This window comes from Anthonomus grandis, chromosome 9 (assembly GCF_022605725.1).
Source record: "Anthonomus grandis grandis chromosome 9, icAntGran1.3, whole genome shotgun sequence".
In the NCBI taxonomy this organism is placed as follows: domain Eukaryota; kingdom Metazoa; phylum Arthropoda; class Insecta; order Coleoptera; family Curculionidae; genus Anthonomus; species Anthonomus grandis.
In genome coordinates this window covers 28,695,988-28,723,635 of record NC_065554.1, presented here as the reverse complement: position 1 = coordinate 28,723,635, position 27,648 = coordinate 28,695,988, and the positions used below count along the sequence as shown (strand labels likewise).

Genomic DNA, 27,648 nt, shown 5'->3' with positions numbered 1-27,648 from the left:
CTATTAAAAGAATTTTGCTATTTTTTCAGAAAAGCTTAAAAGAGCATTCAAAGATTCCCAAAAACCAAAAACTATTATTTACTGTTCCATAAGTAATAAATGATCGTGATCTTACAGGTACTCCTATTTTAAAAATGCCAATTTCTCAACTCCTATAATAGAGATTTTGCTTTTTTTTTGCCACAAGAACCTAGGCAAGCTTCCAAAAAATCATAGAAGCTAGTTACTTTTTTATTTTGACTATTAGGAACCGATATATTTACTGTTCTTTAAGTAATAAATCATTGTGATCTTACAGGCACTCCTATTTTAAAAATTCCAATTTTTCAACTCCTATAATTGGGATTTTGCTTTTTTTACCACAAGAACCTAAGCAAGGTTCCAAAAAATCATAGAAGCTAGTTACTTTTTTATTTTGACTATTAGGAACCGATATATTTACTGTTCTTTAAGTAATAAATCATTGTGATCTTACAGGCACTCCTATTTTAAAAATTCCAATTTTTCAACTCCTATAATTGGGATTTTGCTTTTTTTACCACAAGAACCTAAGCAAGGTTCCAAAAAATCATAGAAGCTAGTTACTTTTTTATTTTGACTATTAGGAACCGATATATTTACTGTTCTTTAAGTAATAAATCATTGTGATCTTACAGGCACTCCTATTTTAAAAATTCCAATTTTTCAACTCCTATAATTGGGATTTTGCTTTTTTTACCACAAGAACCTAAGCAAGGTTCCAAAAAATCATAGAAGCTAGTTACTTTTTTAGTTTGACTATTAGGAACCGATATATTTACTGTTCTTTAAGTAATAAATCATTGTGATCTTACAGGCACTCCTATTTTAAAAATTCCAATTTTTCAACTCCTATAATTGGGATTTTGCTTTTTTTACCACAAGAACCTAAGCAAGGTTCCAAAAAATCATAGAAGCTAGTTACTTTTTTATTTTCACTATTAGGAACCGATATATTTACTGTTCTTTAAGTAATAAATCATTGTGATCTTACAGGTACTCCTATTTTAAAAATTCCAATTTCTCAACTCCTATAATAGGGATTTTGCTTTTTTTGCCACAAGAACCTAGGCAAGCTTCCAAAAAATCATAGAAGCTAGTTACTTTTTTATTTTCACTATTAGGAACCTATATATTTACTGTTCTTTAAGTAATAAATCATTGTGATCTTACAGGCACTCCTATTTTAAAAATTGCAATTTCTCAACTCCTATAATAGGGATTTTGCTTTTTTTGCCACAAGAACCTAAGCAAGCTTCCAAAAAATCATAGAAGCTAATTACTATCTTATTTTGACTATTAGAAAACGATGTATTGGTTGTTCCATAAGTGAGAAATTATATTATTCTTACAGGCACTCCTGTACTAAAAATTTCAATTTTCAGACTCCTATTAAAAGGATTTTGCTATTTTTTCAGAAAAGCCTAAAAGGGCATTCAAATATTCCCAAAAACCAAAAACTATTATTTACTGTTTCATAAGTAATAAATGAATGTGATTTTACATGCATTCCTATATTAAAAATTCCAATTTTTCAACTCCTATAATAGCGATTTTGCTTTTTTTGCCACAAGAACCTAGGCAAGTTTCCAAAAAATCATAGAAGCTAGTTACTTTTTTATTTTGACTATTAGGAACCGATATATTTACTGTTCTTTAAGTAATAAATCATTGTGATCTTACAGGCACTCCTATTTTAAAAATTCCAATTTTTCAACTCCTATAATTGGGATTTTGCTTTTTTTACCACAAGAACCTAAGCAAGGTTCCAAAAAATCATAGAAGCTAGTTACTTTTTTATTTTGACTATTAGGAACCGATATATTTACTGTTCTTTAAGTAATAAATCATTGTGATCTTACAGGCACTCCTATTTTAAAAATTCCAATTTTTCAACTCCTATAATAGGGATTTTGCTTTTTTTGCCACAAGCACCTCGGCAAGCTTCCAAAGAATTATAAAAGCTAATTACTATCTTAGTTTGACTATTAGGAATCGATGTATTTATCGCTCCATAAGTGAGAAATAATGTTATTCTTACAGGCACTCCTGTACTAAAAATTCCAATTTCCAGACTCCTATTAAAAGAATTTTGCTATTTTTTCAGAAAAGCTTAAAAGAGCATTCAAAGATTCCCAAAAACCAAAAACTATTATTTACTGTTCCATAAGTAATAAATGATCGTGATCTTACAGGTACTCCTATTTTAAAAATGCCAATTTCTCAACTCCTATAATAGAGATTTTGCTTTTTTTTTGCCACAAGAACCTAGGCAAGCTTCCAAAAAATCATAAAAGCTAATTACTTTCTTATTTTGACTATTAGGAAACGAAATATTCGCTGTTTCTTAAGTGAGAAATTATTTTGTTCCTACAAGTATTCTACTACTAAAATTGCAATTTTCGTCTCCTATTAAAAGTACTAAAGTCCTACTAAAGAACCTCAAAAGATTTCCAAAATCTAAGAATTGCCTATTAGGAAACACGGTGTCTAAAACTTTTGACTCTTAGGAACTCCGATCAATTGATCGGATCCATGAATCCACTTAGAAAATTAATTAAAGAATTGAACAAGCCAGAGCCTTATTTGACAAAATGAGAAATGTATTATGCAGTACAAATTTTAACTTAATAACTTAAAGTCTATATATTACTAGATATTGCTAGACTAGACTCCTGGACGTTAAAAAAGAATATTAGTGATTGACTGGAAACATGTGGTCATACAGAATGATCTAAAGGATAAAGTGGGTGGACACATAAAAAAAGGGAATTAAAATATTTAACGTCATAAAGATAAGGAAGCTACAATATCAGGGCCACGTGATTAAATTGTTACAGGAAAAGATCCTGGAAAAAAGAAGCAAATAAAGAAGACCCAAATGATAATGATACTCACGTTCTAATTTAAAATTAAACTTTTTCAATACGATTTTCCAGTATGGTGGCTAAAATGGAAAAATCGCGATATTTCAACTACCAACCAAGTAAACATATACGAGAGTCTTACATGTAATTCACGCCGCGTGACTTTCCTTTATGTCGACGCGGAATCGCTTTATACACGAGAAACAATTTGTGAAAATCACCCGAAAAGGGAAAATTGGAATTTTCCCGGACGCGACGTTGCTCTGATGGATATTTCGCTGGAGGATGGTTTTTTTTGCGCCGTTGTCGTTACACCAATTGAGTCGGCCTTGTTTTATTTATTTTGACTTTTTTTGCTTTAAGGATTTTCATAGCAATTTTGCATCATTTCCTTCTTTTATTAGTCAAAGAAGGGTTAAAGAAAATGCTGATACGAAATAGTGCTTTGCTTTGTTTAAGTTTAGTTTTAATGCCCCTTTTTAGATATTTTAATAATACTAATAATAATAAACGTCTTTTATTTAACAAACAAATAATTTTCAGTTGTGAGTATCATACATAGATTTCTATGTTTATTATACGTTTCTATTTCGATTTTTTTTTAACTTTCAAAGATATGTTTTTTTTTAATTTAGTTTTGTTGACTAATATTTATTTTTTCTAATTTTCAAATTAAAAAAAAATTAAAAAAACCCTTAATTATTGGAACGAATTTTTTAGTTTTAAAATTTTTTATTAATCAATTTACAATGATACAATGATATGTGTCGTTGGTAATAATATCGAACAAATGCAGCAAGATATCAATAATGACTTGAGTAGAGTGTTTTTATGGCTGTGTAAAAATAGTCTTAGCATTAATGTTTTAAAATCTAAATTCTGTGTGTATGGCAAAAAACATAAATTTGATCAATGTGGAAAATTTTAATATTAATATAAATGGCGTTAAATTACAGTATGAGCAACATATGAAATATCTTGGAACAGTATTAGATCCTCAATTGAACTTCTGTGTTCATTGTAATTATATATTGAGAAAATTTTCAAAAAAGGTGAGAATTAAATAATATTTTTCGGGTATAATTAGACACATAAAGAAAGAAAAACACGATTTTTAGCCGATTCAAACCCTAATAAGAAAATGAAACCATGGTATATAAAATAGGTGAAAAATCAAACTCCCATTTATATATCCTTCTCTTAATTTGAAAATTACAAGAAAGTAGCAATTAAATGATGTTTTTCGTTTATAACCAGACACACTACGGGACAAAAAACACTATTTACACCCAATGATAAATAATTTTTTAAATTTTCCCTACATTAAATGCAATTAAATTATTTAGAAATGTTCTCTTTTTTTTTAATATACATAATATTTCATAAAATTTTATATATAAAACGTACAAGTCTAGTTTGCATGACAAGACCCCATCTCGCCGGAGTTGTACCAAATAACTTCAAAAGTTACGAGACTCCCGCTAAGACTAAACCAGGTAAAAAACTTCATGTTGTTTAATATAACGGGCTGTCATATACTCTACAGGCAAAAGAGAGCGAGAAAGAAAGAAGTCTATGTACGTATAAAAAGAGATATTTTTCTGGAGTAAACGTTTTAAATATGCAAGTGGGTGTACGCTATATAACATGTTAAACTTTATTATTCTCTGAGTTTACGATTCATTTCATACGATATATTAAAACGATCGATAAATGCGAAAAATAAGGTCCAAAGAAGAGTTCGGAATAAGAAAAATTGAAAATTAAAAACCGTTCAGAATTGATTCGGTAAAACATCGCCAGGACGAAGGGAAATGGAGAAAATATTCATGGAGAGGAGGATAAGTCATTCTGGTAGCGTTGCTGGAATTAGATTTAAATCAATTTTTCATAATTTCCTATCACGATTTTATTTTTTACATTAATGCCATTTGTCAGTTAATATTGTTAATTTTATATTGGTGAGCAAGATTTATTCAGTCATTTTTTCCGCGTTATAAATGCGCGAGTTATTGTTGAATATTTAATTATTTTTTGCATTTTATTTTAAATCTTAGGTAAATTGAACTTATTCTTTTGGAGAAATCTTCTGTAATTTTAATTGTTGATATTTTTTAATTTTGTGTAAAAATATTCAGTGGGTTTTGAAAAATTATTAAAACAGTTGAAGATGTCAATGAATTCAAAATCCCAGATATTCAAGGAGATAATTATAAAAGCAAGAATTTTAGTGAAAATTCAAAAGCAAACTAAGATAATGACAAATTTAATTAAATAATTATTTTGCTTTTGAATTTTCATTTAAATTTTTGTTTTTATAATTATCTCCTTGAATATCTGGGCTTTTGGGTTCACGGAAAAAACAAAATTCAACGAGAAAAAGGTGAATCGTATTTAGGTCGGGTAAAAACCAATAATAAATGGACTTATCAGAAGCCGAAAGAACCTAGGAAGATGAAGAAAAGGTGTGAATGTCAAAATAGAAAAGGGGGTTTATTGAAATGTAATTTAGTGACTGAAAGCATAAGAAAAAAATTATTTTTGGAAACAATTTACATGGAGTGAAAAGAAAGTGTACATAAATACAACAGTAACAGCTCAAGGAACAAAGCGACATCGCAATAGAAAAGAAACGGAAAAATCTAAGACCTAGAAGTAGTGAAAAACTTGGATTTCAACTATCTGGAAAAAAATAAATAAATGCTATGGAATCTATTTAATTGTACTTGCATAAAACTACTTATCGCCTTATATAAATAATCTTTGACCTGGATTTGATGTTTATTTTATTTCATAAAATATTTAATATTAATAATTTTTATTTTTTTTTATCGAGGTTTTTGCTAATTACTAGCGTGCAATTAATTAAATTCTATTGAAAAATTAAGTCAAAATCAATGAAATTTTTGTTAGGATTTAAGGATTCTGCCAAGAAAATTGACTTAAAAATCACTTTAAAAATTATAACAAATCATTTAAATAGAATAATCCAAAAGAATCCCTTATCTATTTATAATTGATTAAATAATCACCAATAAAATTATGAATAATGATCATTTTTAAATCAATAAATGAACTATTATGATTCAGATAAGACCAATTACGTGTAATCTTAAGTTATAAATTGGCACATTTAGATCAGTTTTAAATTTAAATGAATTTTTTACTTAAATTTAAGGCGTTTTCTAAAGAATAATTTCGTGAATCATTTTTGTAGACTGTGAACATTTCTGAGCTAATTTTCTTAGAAAATAGTTATCAAATTTAAGAAGTTTGGATCAAATAAAAATCGTTAATTATTCTTGGATAAGTTATAAATCACATAATTATACTTTTCTGGATAATAATAACAGTTTTTCTGATAATAGCATTTTAATATATTCCAAAATTACGCAAAACTTTTGGAAAGAAGTAAGATACTTGAACCGAATCTTTTTAATTTCATTTTCATCATAAACAATTCAAAAAAAAATTTTCAAAATCATTTCCGTTCCATATTAACCTTTATAGGTCCTAACAAATAATAAAAACGGGCATGCATAGAGAATAAAGGGCAATAAAAGTATATACGAAATTGATTTCCATTTTAAATGAAGCGCTGGTGCAGCAGCAGCAGCAGCAGCGGCAGCAGCGATTTAACTGCCTGGGGATGAATATTTTTCCCATTTTCCGTGGCATGATACTCCATTTGAAAATCCCTTTGAAAGCATTAACTTCTAAGCTACATCTTTCTTTCGACATAAATTCCAGATTACTTTTGTCGTTTGTCTCTTCCAGCCGTTCATCAGATAGTTGTGCCAGAAGGCGCCGTGGAATATATGCAAATATTCCTGGCGTTCCTTTATTTTTTTTCTATTAATTTGAAATTTCTTAATAAGAGTTTTATTTTTTGCTAATTTATTTAAGTAACTCGGCTCTGTATTATTTATCCTGAAACCCTTTGACAGTTCCTTTTGTTTGTTAAAAGTAAATAAAAGGGCCGAATAGGGTGGGTAGATAGGGAGCCGTTTTCCAGACTTATTTTTGTATGCACGAGTAAACAGCTTCAAAAGCCATTTGCCTAAACTTTATGTACAATGTCGAGGTCGGGTCATTTTACCATGCGAAGAAGAGCAGTTCAGTTACTTTATACCGAAACTTTTGGTGAATAAAGATCTTGAGACTTTTTGCCTCTTATGGACTAGAAATTTATTGAACAAGTTCACAATTAATAGGAGAACCAGATAGCGAAGGAAGTAGATGCAAACCAACATGGTTAATTGAGCATTAAACTGTAATAATTTATATTCAATTTTTAATGAAATATAACAATTATGCTCATACACAGGGTGGTCCAGTTCAAACGTCATTAATTTTAATACGTGATTTGAGAGTTGAAAAAGAAATTCAAGACTTTCATTATGAAATTTGTTTCAAAAATGTTTAATAATAAAGATACAGGGTGTTAAAGTTAATTATTTGTTTATTTATCATAACTTTTTTAAACTACTAGCTAATTTTAATTAAATTTCGCATTAACATTCTTAACTTTAACACCCTGTATCTTTGTTACTAAACATTTCTGAGCAAAATTTTTTAATGAAAGTCAATTTCTTTTTAAATTCTCTATCACGTATTAAAATTAATGACGTTTAAACTGGACCACCCTGTATAGTTTTGAGTTTTTTAATTATTGCTTTGATTATTTGCATTTTCATTTTTTCCAAAATCAACTCGCAATTCCAAAAAATTAATGATTCAAAAATAGAAATTTTTATGCAATCAAACGTGTCTGAAATTTAGTTAATTTAACTAAAATTTGATAAAAAATTCAAAAATTTCAATAAACAGAATAGTCAAAAATAAAAAAGCGACAAAATCTAAAATAATTATATAATTAATTGACTAAAAGTAGCCTAGATGAAGGTTTAAGACCAAGAAATCAAGAAGTTCCTTTTTTGAAAAAGTGCCAGAGTTTAGACGTTTATTTACGTCTTTTTCAAGGCTGTAATTACGAAACAGAACAAACCTCTAGTTTTTGTTTAAGCATCCTACTAAATATTAATTTTAAGACATCGAAATTATAGACATACATTGTTTTTTTTTTAATTCTAAAAAATTAATATTTCTTTTTTACTTAATATATAGGCAATAAAAAATGGACAAAAATAATAAATAAATAAAATAGAATACAACATTAAAGTCACAATATCTATAAAACTGATATAACCACAACACAATATTACTTATTCATGATAAATTTTCTCAAGAGCCCTCTGAATTGATTCAAAGTAATACAATTTTTGATGTTAGCAGGCAAGTTGTTAAATAGAATTAAACCTTTGTATAGAACTGAATTATGCATTTGGGTTGTGTTACATCTGTCGACTAGTATGTCGACACGGTTCTATACGATTTCTTCTATTATAGTCATGTATATCTCCAAAAACTCTTAATTTATTACAAATATAATCGGGGAGCATCTGATGTTTTAATTTAAAAATAAACAAATAGACGTTATACAAAATTCTTTGACGTACAGACAACATATCTAGGACACCCAACATAGAGACAACAGGCGTGTAACGATTACAATTTAGAATCAGTCTCGTGGCCCTATTTTGAATTCTTTCCAGTTGGTAAATTCTATACTGTGGCAAGTTAAACAATAATGTTGAACAGGACTGTAAATGAGGAAGAGCAATGGCGTTGTAAAGTTTCAATTCGATGTACATTGACAATTTTTTTCCAATTCTTGTGATAAATTCAACTTTTATTGAAAATTTTCTCATTACATAATCTGCATGAGCATGGAAATTCAGATTGGCATCGAAAATTGTTCCCAAATATTTAATTTCTTTGGCATACAAAATATTATCCCCATTCACAGAAATCTGTATATTGCCCATATCTATAGAACTTAATCTAGATCTCTTGTCAAATATACAAAACTTGGATTTACTTGCATTTAAACTTGGTTTATTTCTACAAAGCCAGATGAACACGTTATTGAGTTCAACGTTCATGACCTGTTGCAGTTGATGAATGTCTTTACCCACCACATATAACATTGTATCGTCCGCAAACAACACCACATTACACTACCTCCATCATATTGTTGACATACAATTAAAAAAAAGGGGGCCCAAGACCGTTCCCTGCGGCACACCATCCTCTACATTAACACTTTCAGATGAACTATTTTAGTACATGACTCGCTGAACTGTACCACTTAGATAAGATTGAAACCACCATTAATACATTATGTTTAAGGCCTAACCGTTCTAATTTCCTAATTAACATTTCTCTACTCAAGGTTTCAAACGCTCTCTTAAAATCCAAAAACATAGCAAGTACTAGATTATCAGAGTCATGGGCCCTGAGAAAATTATCAACTTAATTAATAATGACAGACTCACATGAATGATTCTCACGGAACCCTGATTGGTTAGGTACAACTATTTTATTTATATTACAATGTTCGAGTAGCTGTTCCTTAACACATACTTCAAGGAGCTTCTCATGAATAGGTACGGTGTTAATTGGCCGAAATTCATTACACAATTTAGTGTTTTGCACTTTTGGAACAGGAATAACAGTAGAAAGTTTCCAGGCTTGCGGAAAAAACCCCAGTACTTAAGGATGTATTGATAATATTCAAAAGACGATCACCCACAACATAAGCAACATCGCAAAGAACCTGCTTAGAGATGCCATTCTCCCCACCACCAACGTTTTTTAGATTTTTAAGTATTTCCTTCATTTTAGTCATAGAAACTTTATTAAATTGTGTCAAGGTATTCTGGACTGTAGGTGATTCAATGAAATATGTTTGACCATTTGCTGCTGGTGGAATATCTGCAAGAATAAGATCAATACTATTCACGAAATAATTATTAGATCTATGTGCAATATCATCCTCCTGTGTAATGATTTCATTTTCAAACTTTATTTCATTAGGTATGTTTTGGTTTTTTTCTGGCAAAAACGTTTTCAGATTTTTCCAGAGTTCTTTTTGATTATTTTTATTTAGATCTATGGTATTCGCAAAAAATCTGTCCTTTTCTACTCTCATCTTGCTTACTATGTTATTTCTTATAGCCTTATATTCATTCCAAATGTTGTCGTTATTTTCTATGGCAGCCCTTTTATATAATCGATCCCTTTCCTGCATTTGCTCCCTTATATCTTGAGTTATCCCTTTTTTATCGGCATATTTCTGTTTTTGCATAATTTTAATCCTTGGGCACATACTATCAAGAATTGTTGAGTTGAGTATTAGCTAGTAAGTCAACATCTGAACCATTTCTTTTCCAGTTGCATGTAAGCAGTTCTTCCTGAAGTTTATTGCATTTGTAGGTTTTAAAAGACCTAGTATAACTTACTATATCCATTGGCTATTCCTTCGATTGATCCGTAGAAACTGATATAATATGAATGGTCACTAATTTTAGCAGTTTGATCGACTTTATGCGAAAGAGATTTGTCATTTGAACTTAAATAATCAGAGTCTGACTTCTTTGGACTATTCTAGTTGGAGTCTTAATTATTTGACTAAACCCCTAAAAAAAACAATTTATGTCTATAATTTTGAGGTTTTAAACTAAATATGCAGTTACGTGCTTACAAAAAAAAACTAAAGGTTTGTTCTATGTCGTAATTGCAGCCTTGAAGAAGACGTAAATAAACGTCGAAACGTCGGCACCTTTTCAAAAAAGGAACTTCTTCATTTCTTGGGCCTAAACCTGCGAACTCCATCTACGATATATAATTAATAATAACTTGTGGGTTTTAATTTTTAATACATTGTGAATTATTTCGGAATTAAGGATGACATTGCATCATTAAAGGGGATCAAAGTACCAACACCTGTTTTAACTAATGGAAAGCCAGGTACATCCTATGCCAGTGCCTTAAATAACAGCAAGGTTTTGGTTGTAAAACAAAAAGAGGCAGAAAAAAATGTAAATTAAGTGAAGGAGGACATTAGAAGCAAGGTGAACCCAACGGATATAGGGGCGGGATTGTCATTAGGCAAAGCCACCGAGAACGGTGGGATTATAGTCAATTGTGGTAACGAAAAGGACCTTATCAGTATTAGGACTGAAATACAGTAGAAAATGGGCGACAAGTACACTGTAGATGTGCCAAAAAATCTGAAAAGGCGAATTAAAGTGGTCGGAATAAATGAAAGTGAACATTCTTTAGGCGATGAAGAAATAGTGTCCAAAATCGAAAAACAGAATAATCTTTAGAGGCGTCCTGATACAAAAATTAAAGTACTACGAAGAACAACAGTGGTAAATAAAAAGTTTAACTTAATCCTGGAAGTTGACCCAATTAACTATGGACTTTTCATTGAAAGGGAAAAAATGAATATTGGATGGAATCGTTGCGTGGTGTTTAATGACTACAATATTAAGAGGTGTTTTAAGTGCTGTCGGTATGGACATATCGCCAAAGGGTGCCAACAAAGTAATGTATGTGGTAAATGTAGTGGCAATCATGACGTAAAGGAATGTAACGCTGAAAGGGTTAAGGCTCTTATTTTCCACTAGTAACATGTCTACTTTTTAGGTAAGCTCCTTGGTCTTTGCCACCAAAAACTGCAATAATACGATTCTGGAAATATTTTTAAAGAAAAAATTATTTTATTTCACTAAAAGCAAATATCTTCTTTTTAAAACTAAGTCTTTTTCAGGCAGTTCTGCCATGAGTATCATTATTATTTTTGCTTTAATAATATATTCCAATTCCTGATATTTGTCTTTATATCCAAAGTTTAAAAAAAAATTCTTGAGAAAAATTAAAAGAAAAATACGATTTTTACTTCTTAATAACCAATACTCCTGGCCTAAAATAAGTGAAAAATATATATTTCCACTGTCTGGAAAAAGTAAATTACTTCAAAAGACTTGTTTTTTTTCCAGGATTCTGGAGATATTTTCAAGGAAAAAATTATTTTATTTTATTAAAAACAAATATTTTCTTTATAAAATTATATAAGTTTTCTAGATCTACTAAGATACTTGACATTTTTAAATTTTATTTTCATTTTCATCATTAAAAAATCAAGAAAAAAATTTGAATTTTTTTTTCTTTTATAATATAATTAGTTTTTTAATTTTTTTCAGTCTAAAATATTTTTGACCGACTAAAAAATGAAATTTTTTCCATGAAGAATTTTTAGATATTTGATAAAAATTTGATCAAATTTCTTCCAGGGTATTGAAATGTATGTTTCTTTGTACATTTTCCAAGCATTTCTGCCATGAGTATTATCATTAATTTTGCTTCAAAACTATATTCAAATTCCTGAAATTTTTCTTCTAATCCAAAATTTAAACAAAAAATTCTTCCAGGCAGTTAAAATCCCACTTTTTTACCTCTTTCAGTATACTACTTCAGTGGAAAATCTTACGTTTTCCAATGAAAATAATAGTTTTTAAATGTGTTTTAAAAAGTTGATTAAAACCTCCTAATATAACTCAATAAAAACCTGATAAAATCCAAAAATTTAGAGAGCACCTAAGCAAAAAAAGTAATAAATTTAAAAATAAACCGTGACTTGCCGATATTTTTCCAGAACCGCGCGCGGGCTCAAGTTCCGGTTTCCGGGTGGAAGAGGTCCTTCAAGGCACTCAAGAAAACCCGCTTTTAACACTTTCCAAACTATAAGAGCCTTATTTTTCGACAAAAACTTTAAGCTCCCGCTGAAACGGAGATATAATGGGCAAAGTTTTACCCCGTATTACGCAAACGGTTAAGATATATTAAGTTGCAAACGGATTTTTTCAAAAAAAAAAATTAGCAAAAAAAAAAACATCGGTTTTTATCAATATTCTTGTAGTTTAAAGATTTTAAGCAGAAGAGAGAGATATTATATTGAGTAGCCCCTGTACATATTTTCAAACGTCCAATTTTTTGAAATAAACAATTTTTTTAAGGCAGTTGAAAGAGTTGAGTTCAGAGGCAGTTTTTCTAGGAATATTGCTATATGTAGCCCTCGAAATTGAAATAACCTTTTTTTTTCTAGTCGTTTTGAAGATTCTATAAGAGGCGAACAATATATACTTTTAAAATCTTCCAAACTAAACTTTCCTTACATCCTAAAAATACAAAATCGTTTCATGAAAGTTCAAAGTCAGAGCTAAATGGAGTAAAACCAAGCTTTCATCCTCCGAAGATACCTTTGCAACTCAAGGACTCACTATCATAGCTATATTTAGGGTAAGTTTTCCTGCATTTCAAGATTTAATTGATCATACTACAGTACATCGATACATTAATTCGACTGTAGGTTCTAAAGTCTTTAAACTTAAAGTGATTTGTAGGACTTCTTTACAGTAATATCTATCATCCAAAGTAATTAATTAATCATTGGATTGCCACTTATTCGACCGCAGTTCTAATACTTGAAAAATATAAATAGGAGAATGTAGGATAATAACTAGGGGTTTATAGGACCGTCGTTTTCTTAAGCGCGTTCTCGTTCAGCTATCATTGGATTATTGCCGCTTCGATTATAATTATGTAGCACCAATATTATATAAAGCTGATAAATTTTTCTTTTTTATTTATTTTATAAATGCGAAATTGGGGAGAAATTCTTGTATAAATGTTGGAAAGTTTATGTTTGATTTTTTTTTAAATTTTTTAAGTAAATCAGACTACCGACATATCTAGCTGGCTGAAAATAAGAAAAAATATTCCAGGCTATTAAAGTTTCTAGAGAAATTTAAAAATTAACCTGCTCAGTTGCCTGGTATAAAGACTAAAGTCGTCTATGCAGTCAAAATTATTTTTCCTTTAAAATTTTTGAGAAAATCAGATCATTGACGTATTTGGATACGTCAATGGAATTTGGATACTGTCTGGAAAAAAGAAAAATTATTTCTTTGGCTATAATCCAGGATTTTAAAATTGCCTGTGTCCCTTAAAATCGAAAAATTTAGTTCCTGATTTTAAAAAAAAATAGGAGAACGTACTAAAATAACTAGAGGTCCATAGAATTAACCACTTGATACGGATTTCCTTCATTTAAAGACACCACTGGATTATTGCTGCTTATTCGACTGTAGTTCTGACTGTAGTCTTACGACAGACAAATATTGGTGGACTAACGTTATATTACGTTCTAAATTACCAAATTCGACTGTAAGTTCTAAAGTCTTTAAACCAAAAATATACTAAGTGATTTGTGGGACTTCTTTACAGCAACATCTACCATCCAAAGTAATTAATTAATCATTGGATTGCCACTTATTCGACCGCAGTTCTAATACTTGAAAAATATAAATAGGAGAATGTAGGATAATAACTAGGGGTTTATAGGACCGTCGTTTTCTTAAGCGCATTCTCGTTCAGCTATCATTGGATTATTGCCGCTTCGATTATAATTATGTAGCACCAATATTATATAAAGCTGATAAATTTTTCTTTTTTATTTATTTTATAAATGCGAAATTGGGGAGAAATTCTTGTATAAATGTTGGAAAATTTATGTTTGATTTTTTTTTTAAATTTTTTAAGTAAATCAGACTACCGACATGTCTAGCTGGCTGAAAATAAGAAAACATATTCCAGGCTATTAAAGTTTCTAGAGAAATTTAAAAATTAACCTGCTCAGTTGCCTGGTATAAAGACTAAAGTCGTCTATGCAGTCAAAATTATTTTTCCTTTAAAATTTTTGAGAAAATCAGATCATTGACGTATTTGGATACGTCAATGGAATTTGGATACTGTCTGGAAAAAAGAAAAATAATTTCTTTGGCTATAATCCAGGATTTTGAAATTACTTGTGTCCCTAAAAATCTAAAAATGTAGTTCTTAATTAAAAAAAAATAGGAGAACGTACTAAAATAATTAGAGGTCCATAGAATCTAACCACTTGATATGGATTTCTTTCATTTAAAGACACCACTGGATTGTTGCTGCTTATTCGACTGTAGTCTTACGACAGACAAATATTGGTGGACTAACGTTATATTACGTCCTAAATTACCAAATTCGACTGTGGGTTCTAAAGTCTTTAAACCAAAAATATACAAAGTGATTTGTGGGACTTCTTTACAGTAACATCTACCATCTAAAGTAATTATATAAATCATTGGATAGCCACTTATTCGACCGCAATTTTAATACATAAAAAATATAAATAGGAGAATGTAGGAAAATAACTAGAGGCTTATACGACCTTCGTTTTATTAAAAGCGTTCTCGTTCAGCTATCATTGGATTATTGCTGCTTATTCGATCATAGTTATGTAGCATTAATATTCGTATAAAAACTGTAAGCTGGTTGGTTTTTGGGTATGTTGGTGAGTAAAACATTTTTTTCTTAATCATCCAAAGCAGATCCCTACAGTACAACTCCTTAACTCAGAAACCACCTATATATCAGACGATTCTGAGCCGAAAAAAATACACTGATATAACTATGTTATACCCTTAAATCTATAGCAATAATGCTTAAAAACCATGGTTGACAAAGTCAAATACCTTCGACAATTCACAAAAGACTTCCAAGGATATTAAGGGATTCCTCATATTCTCATCTTTTTAACCGGACATATTCTTGGACTTAAAAAAGGGATAAGAGGAAGATTTTTTGATGAAACTAAATTATTCTTCTACTATCTAACCTGGAAATGTTGTTCTGCTAAAACTGCTATATTTTCTTATCCAGATTTTTAAAAGTAAATATTTTTATTCAAACCTTCAATATCTGAGTTCAGTGGCATCAGAAGCAAATTTCCATATTTATTTTTTCGCCATATTGATAGCTACGAGGTTGCTACCTACTTAAGAGGAGGGATATATTATATTGAGCAGTCCCTGTACACATTTTCAAAAGTCTAAAACACCAGCATTTTGAAATAAATCATTTATTCCAGGCAGTTGAAATTAAGGATTTCAAGCAAGTTTGTATGAGTTAAACAATATTGAAGATTTACAAATTTGCATTTATTTAAAAGTCTAAATTTTTCCAGGCAGGAGTGCCAGGAATGTTTTTCAATAATATGAAATAATTAATTATTATCAGTTTTTAAAATTCAGGAAAAAGCTGAAGAAGAGGATATTTTCCTTTCCAGATTTTTAGAAATTGATAATTTCGTCCAGGCACTTGACATTCAATGTGTCGAATAAGATGCAGAAAGAAACTCCTGTATGTCTTACCTTTCTCATCATTTTTTAGGTAAGAGGGCATTTCTTTTTATCAATAGGAGTAAAGGGTATAACCATAATGATTAGTCCCTGTACATATTTTTAAATGTTCAGGTTTTTTTAGGTAACTTTTACCTGAAAATTGATGAATTTTCTTATATACCCAATATTGTCATTCCAGGATCTTAATGATATTAAGAGAAATATATGGACTTCAAGTGCCTGGAATAATAATTCAATTAACTCGAATTTAGACCAATATAAGATACATGTACAAGGACTGATCAATTTAGTATAATATCCTTCACTCCTGGGATTGAAGTGGCTTACCTCTTCTAATAATATTAAATTATATATTAAACTGGATCCTCTCTCTTTTTACTTAATAAACCACTAAGATTCCTATATTAGGCTGGATATTATTAAAAAAAACACCCAATTACAACATAAAAATAAATAACAATTTTCCAAAAGCTTGTAAAACTTTTCCACATAAAGTTGAGCACCATTTTAAAAGTACATATAAGTTCCTTTTTCCGGAGGGCTGTTTCCACAGCGAGGGGGGAGGAAAACCACATGGAAAATCCGCCTATTAGATGGCGAAAAGATGAAATTTTCCTCGGGCTATATTTTCACTTTGATGAAGTTAATGCTGAAAAAAAGAGAACGAGGGACTTTTTTGTGGACCTAAGATTATTCGATTTCAAATCGGGATCGTTCGGTTTATAACTGTAGTAAAGTTGATACATTTTTTTTTGTTTAGTTTATAAGTGCCAAATTGGGGAGAAAGTCTTGTATAAATGTTGTTAGACAATTTACGTGTCTAGCTACTTGGGAAAAAGCAAAAATCTTCCAGGCTATTAGAGTTTCTAGGGAAATTTGAAAATAAATCTGCTCAGTTGCTTGGTATAAAGACTAAAATCGTCTATGCAGTCAAAATTATTTTTCCTTTAAAATTTCTGCGAAAATCAAATAATTGACGTATCCAACTGTCTGGAAGAAAGAAAAATTTCTTCTTCGGCAATAATCCAGGTTTTTGAAATTGCCTGTATCCCTTAAAATCGAAAAATGTAGTTCTTGATTAAAAAAAATAGGAGAACGTACTAAAATAACTAGAGGTCCATAGAATCTAACCGCTTGATATAGATTTCTTTCATTTAAAGACACCACTGGATTGTTGCTGCTTATTCGACTATAGACCAACGATAACTTATCAAAATATTGGTGGACCAACGTTATATTACGTCCTAAATTACCAAATTCGACTGTGGGTTCTAAAGCCTTTAAACCAAAAATGTACTAAGTGGTTTGTGGGACTTTTTTACAGTAATATCTACCATCCAAAGTAATTAATTAATCATTGGATTGCCACTTATTCGACCGCAGTTCTAATACTTAAAAAATATAAATAGGAGAATGTAGCAAAGTAACTAGGGGTTTATAGGACCGTCGTTTTATTAAGAGCGTTCTCGTTCAGCTATCATTGGATTATTGCTGCTTATTCCATCATAGTTATGTAGCATTAATATTCGTATAAAAACTGTAAGCTGGTTGGTTTTTGGGTATGTTGGTGAGTAAAACAATTTCTTCTTGATCATCCAAAGCAGATCCCTACAGTACAACTCCTTAACTCAGAAACCACCTAAATATCAGACGTTTCTGAGCCCAAAAAAATACACTGATATAACTATGTTATACCCTTAAATCTATAGCAATAATGCTTAGAAACCATGGTTGACAAAGTCAAATACCTTCGACAATTCACAAAAGACTTCCAAGGATATTAAGGGATTCTTCATATTCTCATCTTTTTAACCGGACATATTCTTGGACTTAAAAAAGGGATAAGAGGAAGATTTTTTGATGAAACTAAATTATTCTTCTACTATCTAACCTGGAAATGTTGTTCTGCTAAAACTGCTATATTTTCTTATCCAGATTTTTAAAAGTAAATATTTTTATTCAAACCTTCAATATCTGAGTTCAGTGGCATCAGAAGCAAATTTCCATATTTATTTTTTCGCCATATTGATAGCTACGAGGTTGCTACCTACTTAAGAGGAGGGATATATTATATTGAGCAGTCCCTGTACACATTTTTAAAAGTCTAAAAAACCAGCATTTTGAAATAAATCATTTATGCCAGGCAGTTGAAATTAAGGATTTCAGGCAGGTTTGTATGAGTTAAACAATATTGAAGATTTTGAAATTTTCATGTATTTAAAAGTTGACATTTTTCCAGGCAGGAGTGCCAGGAAGGTTTTTCAATAATATTAAATAATTTATTATTTTCAGTTTTTAAAAATCAGAAAAAAGCTGAAGAAGAGGATATTTTCCTTTCCAGATTTTTGGAAATTGATAATTTCGCTCAGGCACTTGACCTTCAATGTGTCCAATAAGATGCACAAAGAAACTCCTGTATGTCTTTCTTTTCTTACAATTTTCAAGGTTAGAGGGCATTTCTTTTCATTAATAGGAGTAAAGGATATAACCATAATGATTAGCCCCTGTACAAATTTCTAAATGTTCAGGTTCCTTTTAAGTAGCTTTTACCTGGAAATTGGTGAATTTTCTTATAAACTTAATATTGTTTTAGGATCTTAATAATATTAAGAGGAATATATGGACTTCAAGTGCCTGGAAGAATAATTCAATTAAAAACTTCGAATTTAGACTAATATAAGACACATGTACAAGGACTGATCAATATAATATATCTTTCACTCCTGGGATTGAAGTGCCTTAACTCTTCTAATAATATTACATTATATATTAAACTGGATGCTCTCTCTCTCTCTCTTAACTTAATAAACCACTAAGATTCCTATATTAGGCTGGATATTATTAAAAAAAACACCCAATTACAACATAAAAATAAATAACAATTTTCCAAAAGCTTGTAAAACTTTTCCACATAAAGTTGAGCACCATTTTAAAAGTACATATAAGTTCCTTTTTCTGGAGGGCTGTTTCCACAGCGAGGGGGGAGGAAAACCACACGGAAAATCCGCCTATTAGATGGCGAAAAGATGAAATTTTCCTCGGGCTATATTTTCACTTTGATGAAGTTAATGTTGAAAAAAAAAGAGCGAGGGTTTTTTTTGTGGACCTAAGATTATTCGATTTCAAATCGGGACCGTTCGGGTTATTACTGTAGTAAAGTTAATAAATTATTCTTTTTTTGTTTAGTTTATAAGTGCCAAATTGGGGAGAAAGCCTTGTATAAATGTTGTCAGACAATTTACGTGTCTAGCTACTTGGGAAAAAGCAAAAATCTTCCAGGCTCTTAGAGTTTCTAGGGAAATTTGAAAAAAAATCTGCTCAGTTGCCTGGTATAAAGACTAAAATCATCTATGCAGTCAAAATTATTTTTCCTTTAAAATTTCTGCGAAAATCAAATAATTGACGTATCCAACTGTGTGGAAGAAAGAAAAATTTCTTCTTTGGCAATAATCCAGGTTTTTGAAATTGTCTGTATCCCTTAAAATCGAAAAATTTAGTTCTTGATTAAAAAAAATAGGAGAACGTACTAAAATAACTAGAGGTCCATAGAATCTAATCGCTTGATATAGATTTCTTTCATTTAAAGACACCACTGGATTGTTGCTGCTTATTCGACTATAGACCAACGATAACTTATCAAAATATTGGTGGACCAACGTTATATTACGTCCTAAATTACCAAATTCGACTGTGGGTTCTAAAGTCTTTAAACCAAAAATATACTAAGTGATTTGTGAGACTTCTTTACAGTAACATCTACCATCCAAAGTAATTAATTAATCATTGGATTTCCACTTATTCGACCGCAGTTCTAATACTTAAAAAATATAAATAGGAGAATGTAGGAAAGTAACTAGGGGTTTATAAGACCGTCGTTTTCTTAAGACCGTTCTTTTTCTGCTATCATTGGATTATTGCCGCTTATTCGATCATAATTATTTAGGACTAATATTATATAAAATTGACAAATTTTTCTTTTTTATTTATTTTATAAATGCCAAATTGGGGAGAAAGCCTTGTATAAATATTGTTAGACAATTTACGTGTCTAGCTACTTGGGAAAAAGCAAAAATCTTCCAGGCTATTAGAGTTTCTAGGGAAATTTGAAAATAAATCTACTCAGTTGCCTGGTATAAAGACTAAAATCGTCTATGCAGTCAAAATTATTTTTCCTTTAAAATTTCTGCGAAAATAAAATAATTGACGTATCCAACTGTCTGAAAGAAAGAAAAATTTCTTCTTTGGTAATAATCCAGGTTTTTGAAATTGTCTGTATCCCTTAAAATCGAAAAATTTAGTTCTTGATTAAAAAAAATAGGAGAACGTACTAAAATAACTAGAGGTCCATAGAATCTAATCGCTTGATATAGATTTCTTTCATTTAAAGACACCACTGGATTGTTGCTGCTTATTCGACTATAGACCAACGATAACTTATCAAAATATTGGTGGACCAACGTTATATTACGTCCTAAATTACCAAATTCGACTGTGGGTTCTAAAGTCTTTAAACGAAAAATGTACTAAGTGATTTGTGGGACTTATTTACAGTAACATCTCCAAAGTAATTAATTAATCATTGGATTGCCACTTATTCGACCGCAGTTCTAATACTTAAAAAATATAAATAGGAGAATGTAGCAAAGTAACTAGGGGTTTATAGGACCGTCGTTTTCTTAAGACCGTTCTTTTTCTGCTATCATTGGATTATTGCCGCTTATTCGATCATAATTATTTAGGACTAATATTATATAAAATTGACAAATTTTTCTTTTTTATTTATTTTATAAATGCCAAATTGGGGAGAAATTCTTGTATAAATTTGGGAAAATTTACGTTTTTTTTTTCTTTAAATTTTTTGCAGAAATCAGACTACTGACGTGTTAAGCTGGCTGGAAATAAGAAAAAATCTTCCAGGCTATTAGAGTTTCTAGGGAAATTTGAAAATAAACCTGCTCAGTTACCTGGTATAAAAATTTAAGTCGTCTAACAGGTAAAAACTAGTTTTCCTTTAAAATTTCTGAGAAAATCAGATAATTGTAATATCCAATTGTCTGAAAAAAGGAATTTTTTTTTTAACTATAATCCAGGTTTTTGAAATTGCCTGTGTCCCTTAACATCGAAAAATATAGTTCTTGATTTAAAAAAAATAGGAGAACGTACTAAAATAACTAGAGGTGCATAGAATTTAACCGCTTTATATTATTCTGTCCCATTGACAGTCAGAAAAGTCAGATACCACTGAACTTTTGCTGCTTATTGGAATGTTCTTCCGATATGTCCGTATAAAGTATAATATCTCAATTTCCAGCATAATTTAGCAACAATCGCTTCTTCCTTTTCATCAATCTGCAGACAATCAGCACAAAATCAACCAAATGCTAGTAAACCTTCTTATTATGCTGATTCAATAGAATCTACAAGAAACATTAATTTAACAAAACGAGACGGATGTGCTACGTTCCAGAATTAATCATAAAATTCTTTTCTCGAACCTCAACTAAAGCAATTTGTTTAACAAACCAGCACTTTCAGGGAAAAACAAATATAGATCGGGGAGGCCTCCACCCTCATTTCCTGTCGAAAATTTGCATCGAAACGGTCCCGGGGGAAGGGGGGAGGGGGGGGAAGGGCCCTCAGCCTCCCGCTAAAGTGCTAAATTTTGTTCCGTACAAGTATCCATTCAAATTCCGGACGATAAAAAACAAAAACACTCGTCTGAAGGGCCTCCCTACGTCACTGAAATATTGTTCTTTGTATTCGGCCGCTTCGTCGAGGGTTTTTTTTCCTCCTTTTTTTTTTTGAGAGAAACCCTTTAAAAAATGTTAGGAACGGTTTTTCTCGAGTACACTACAACGGACACTTTTAGGACTCCTTTAGTGGGAGGAAGCCGGTGTACTCGACAATGGGGAATTTTTTTTTAATTTCTGTGTTTATTGGTAATAAAAAATTCAACTGCCTGGAATAAATAATTTATTTATAAAAAAATTATTGATTTGAAAGATTGTACAAATATATTATTAAGCAAAGAAGGGCGCTTAAGTAGCAAGCACGTTTTTTCCAGTATTAGACGTTATTAAATTGTAAGTTGTGAATTTTGTAGTATAATAATTGAGGCCTTAAGTTATGTAATATTATTTAGATATAGGTTTACAAAATTACAAAAAAAAAAACAATTTCAAAATCTGAAACTAGCAGGGCAATTTATAAGCATAAATTGCCCTGTAGGAAATCTAAGATGAAAATGGCACTGGCTTTGGAGTTGGTGTCTTAGAGATTTGACGAGTTTGGAGCTTATGTTGTCACCCTAAACTCGATCTGGATACGAGAGATTTCCTTCGTTTTCATCTTAACCTCAATTTCATTTTTTGATAATTCACGCGTACCTATCGGAAGAACAGTCAAATAAGCAGCAACAATTTCCATAAGCCCCTAGTTATTTTAGTATATTATACTGTTTCATTTTTTTTTTTGCTTTAAAGTGTAATATTTCTAGGATAAGTGTAAACCTATGTACAGGCAGCTAAAAAAAATAAGTTTTTTGACTTATATTGTATACCCCAATATATCCAAAAACCAACCGATTATTTTTACATAATTGCGGTCCAATAAGCAGTAATATTTTAATGAAAACGACGGACTTACAAGCCTCTAGTTATTTTAATACATTCTCCTATTTATATTTTATAGGCATCAGAAAAGCCATCGATTAAGTAACAATCTAATGATTTATTACCTTAGATAGTCAATAATACTATAAAGAAGTTGACAGTCCGATAAAACTCTAGTTATCCTGGTACCTTTTTGCTTTAAAGACTTCTGAACCTACAGTCGAATTTGGTAATTTAGAACGTAATATAACATTGGTTCACCGATATTTTGGTAAATTATCGTTGGCCTGTTGTAAGACGGCAATAACAAGTTCTTTAAATTAAGTTGTATGCCAACGTTGGAAGGATATTCTTAAATTAAAATATTTTTCAACGAATATGATTGCTCAGCATGGATCAGATGGAGGTGCAAATGGATTCTATAGCTGATGAAAGACAAAATACGATAAAAATATGATTAGAACTACAGTCGAATAAACAGCAACAATTCAATGGTGTCTTCAAATGAAAAAAACTCATATAAAGCAGATAAATTCTATGAACATCTAGTTATTTTAGTACATTCTCCTATTTCTCTTAATTTTTTCTTTTAAATCAAGAAGTGCACTTATCAATTTAAATAGAGATACCGGCAATTTTAAAAAGATGGATTATGGCCAAGGAACAATTTTTTTACAGATACGTCAATCACCTAATTTCCTCAGAAACTTTAAAGAAAATAGAAATGGATTCTATAGCCGATAAAAAACAAAATACCATAAAAATATGATTAGAAGAATTAGAACTACAGTCGAATAAGCAGCAATAATTCAATGGTGTCTTAAAATAAAAGAAACCCATATAAAGCGGTTAAATTCTATGAACCTCTAGTTATTTTAGTACATTCTCCTATTTCTCTTAATTTTTTTTTCAAATCAAGAACTGCATTTATCAATTTCAAGAGTTACCGACAATTTTAAAAAGCTGGATTATGTCTGGACACGTCAATCATTTAATTTCTTCAGAAACTTTAAATAAGAAATAACTTTGACTGCCTGGACGAATTTGATCGTTATTTGAAGCAACTGAACAGGTTTACTTGCAAATTTCTATAGAAATTTAAAGTAATTAATAATTCAGACTTCCTGGAAGAATTTTCTCTTTTTCTGAACAACTAAGGCTCAAATGGGACCTCTGTGGAACACCAGACAATGCGCGAGTCTCATGTAACTCATAACCAAACTTTGACAAACTGCGTTCGATCACTTAGGTTTCAGATTTCCTATAGTTTTTAAGAAGTCTTACGTATCTAAAAGTAAGTCAGGTAATGAGAGTTAAGTATATTATGAATTAAAAAATATATAGGGGTTTATAAGGAAATATATAGAGGTTTCTAGAAAAATATATAGGAGTACCTGGAAAAAAAAAACAGGAGAGTTTCTTTGAGGTTTCCTGATGTTTGTGAGTGCCAAGAAGTCGACGTAATTTTTATATTATTTAAAAAAAAATTGATTTCAAAAATTTCTAGTTTTTGCATATTTTACTAGAGAGTCGTTTACTTCCAGGTATTTGATGCCCTTAATTGCGTTTTTCCAGGCAGTTAAAGTGATTATCCACCTTATAAATTCATCTTAACTGCTTGGGAAAATCTAGTACTGTCTATAATAAAACGACGATTTTTATCTGAAATTAACGACTTTTAGTTAATTCGGAGAAGAAGAAAAATTATTATAGAAGCCTGGAAAATTTTTAAATGACTAAGGAGGTATTAGAAAATAATATTTTGAAAGTAATAAAGCATTTATATTAATTGATTTTTTTCATAAACTTTAAATAAAAAATAACTCCGAATACCTGGAAGAATTTTCTCTTTTCTTCAGGCAATTGGATACGTCAGTCAGTAAGTTGAATGAATAATTTATCAACTTTATTAAATTAATATACAGGGTGTCCCGGTTCATGTGGGAAATCTCTCGAATTCAGGTAGAACATCGAAAAATAATACCGAACGTTCTTATAAAAAAAATTCCTACAGGCTTTCTTTACGAAGATACAGCCTCCTAAAGGACGCAGTTAAAGTGATTATTAAACCGTTTAAAAAAAAGCTTAAAACTCACTTTAACTGGAAAAAATCAATAAAAATCTAGAATTGCCTATAAGTCGTCGATTTTTATCTGAAATTAAAGATTTTTAATTAATTCGAAGAAGGGGAAAAATTATTTTAAAAGCCTGGAAAACTATGGAAATATTGAAAAAATATATTTTGAAAGTAATAAAAAATTTATTTTTCCAATAAACTTTAAGTAAAAAATAACTCCGAATACTTGGAAGAATTTTTCTTTTCTTCAAGCAACTGGATACGTCAGTCAGTAAGTGGAAAGAATAATTTATCAACTTTATTAAATTAATATATATTATAGAGCTAAAGATAGAGCATTCAGCTAGGGTTGAATATAATTTAAACTAGATTAAACGAATAAGAAAAAAAATTGAAAGAGAAGAGAATGAATTAAGCTACTTTAAAAGTTAAAGGGTAGTTTATTTGGCCAAATGAAGTACAGGATAAATTGAGTACATTGATCGGTCATTATTATTATTTTAAATTTTAATATAAATAATTATTTAATTAATTGTTGCCGCTTTTAATAACCTATTAATTTTTTTTTAATCCTACGAAAAGGCGAAACCTAACCCTACTTATTTTTTTTTAATTGAACAATGGAAAGTTCTTTCAAAAAAGGACTTTACTAGACTTTAGAGCAGTATTTTTCTATTTAAAACAAATTGACTTTAACTTTAAAAAACTGTTAATAGGTATGAAAATTAATTTTCCTGGCACAAGGACCTAAAAGCATTTTTCACTTTAAATAACTTTAATAAAAAATATATAGGGGTTTCTAAGAAAATATATAGAGGTTTCTAGAAAAATATATAGGAGTACCTGGAAAAAAACAGGAGAGTTTCTTTGATCGTGATGTTTATGGGTGCCAAAAATTCGACGTAATTTTTATATTATTTAAAAAAAATTGATGAAATTATTGAATAGTTATATTTTAAAAGTAATAAAAAATTTATATTAATTGATTTTTTCCCATAAACTTTAAATAAGTAAGTTCTTTAAAAAAAGGAAATTGACGCTGTACTTTTCTATTGGAAATAAATTGTCTTTAACTTTAAAAAAACTCTTTATAGGTATGAAAATTAATTCTCTCGGCACAAGTACCTAAAAGCATTTTTCCCTTTAAATACCTCAAATTTGAATACATTTTTAAAACATGAAAAAATTGTATAAGAGTTAATCAATAGAATTAACTGCTTCACTCTCGTTCAAATGGGACGTCCTCATTAAAATTTGCCCCCCGCTATATAAATGTTATAATATGCCTAAATTACACATTTTTTTCTATAGTAAGGGTACTTACCTATGGTAGTCAAAACTGACAAAGAATAGAGAAAAGCCTTGGCGAAAGTCCACTCGAAGTGCTCGCCGTGTCTCCCTCTATCTTTTGAGATGGTCAATGGTTGTTGATGGGCCAACTCCTCCTCCATGGACTTTAGAAGTTCGTTTTGAAACCTGTTATATTGCAAGAAAAAATTACTTAAAAAAACTCTCTACGAGAACTACTCGATTTCAACTAGAGAAAAAAAATTAATGTCTCTTTTCAGGAAAAAAAAAAATTACTTCATGGAGTCCATATATAACTCCCTAAAAGTAAAATCTATGAACTTTAACTGTCTGGAAGAAAATAATTGAAAGATCTGAAAAAACGAAATTGTTTTGTCCACTTCCAGGAATGAAATAGAAATTATCCAGCTATAACTGGATAAAAGAAATAGCACACCACGATATAGACCGCTTGGAAATGAACTTGAAAGATGCAAATTAGAGAATTATCTTAATAGTTTGCTTCTGCTATGATATTGATAGTTTTACTGTTCAAGATAGTTCAAAAAATGCTTCAGGCCGTTGAGATTCAACGTGTACAAGATCCAATGATTATTGTCAATGTCTCTGGAAAATACTAAATGCTTAAATTCCTAAAATATAGAGTCTCTTCCAGGCAGTTGAGATTCAAGCTTTCAACGTTTTCATTTCTGGTTGTTAAGGTATCTTTTTCCAGGTATTTTATATTCTGAACCTTCAAATTGCCTTGAGAGTTTGAAGGAGAAAAACCACTGTATGTGAAGTAGAAAAATTGGATTTTTATTTTCTTAAGAATATTTACTTAAAAAAAGTCTTGTCCAGTTGGAAATATGCAGAACCATCACACCTTGCAGCTTCAGCTGGTCTTCTTATATGATACTCAAATTTTCATTATTTTTTTAAAAGTTTTTGGCTTAAAACTTTTAAATAATGCCCTATATAAGAAATAGTGTATTCATTCCTTTTTTTAAACCACTAATATTTTCAATGCTGTAAACCTAATATCTAATAAATTATTGAGATTTCCTGAGGTGTTCTTCCACTATAATCAAAGAAATCATCCAAATGTGTACAAGAAATCATGAGATATTTGGATTTTTCTTACAGGAGTGCCTGTACTATAAATCAACTTTCAGTTCTTACAAATAGGTGCATAACTTTAGTTCAAATGCTCAATATGAAGTGATTTTTGATTATTGGAGTTCCTTGAATTATTCTTCAACTATAATCAAAGAAATTATTCAAATATGTATAACAAATCACAAGATATTTGGATTTTCTTTACAGGAGTGCCTGTGCTCTAAAACACCATTTATCTCTTACAAATTAGTGCATAACTCCACTTTTATTGCTCAAAATGATGTGATTATTGATTATTAAGATTCCTTGAAGCAAATCATGGGATATTTGGATTTTTCTTACAGGAGTGCATGTACTATAAATCAACTTTCAGTTCTTACAAATAGGTGCATAATTTTAGTCCAAGTGTTCAATATGATGTGATTTTTGATTATTGCAGTTCCCTGAAGTATTCTCTAATTATAGCTAAGGAAATCCTTAAAATATGTACAGCAAATCATGGGATATTTGGATTTTTCTTA

General features: G+C 30.1%; 1 protein-coding gene across 3 annotated transcripts in view; it reads right to left on the bottom strand.

Moving 5' to 3' along the window:
• Positions 1 to 27,648, bottom strand: part of LOC126740436 (TWiK family of potassium channels protein 7) — a 375,063-nt gene that overhangs the window by 41,108 nt on the left and 306,307 nt on the right. For all 3 annotated transcript variants that reach the window (XM_050446457.1, XM_050446459.1, XM_050446458.1), the window contains one exon: positions 26,046 to 26,197. In XM_050446457.1, the coding sequence (XP_050302414.1) occupies positions 26,046 to 26,197 (152 nt within the window). The remainder of the gene's footprint in view (positions 1 to 26,045; positions 26,198 to 27,648) is intronic.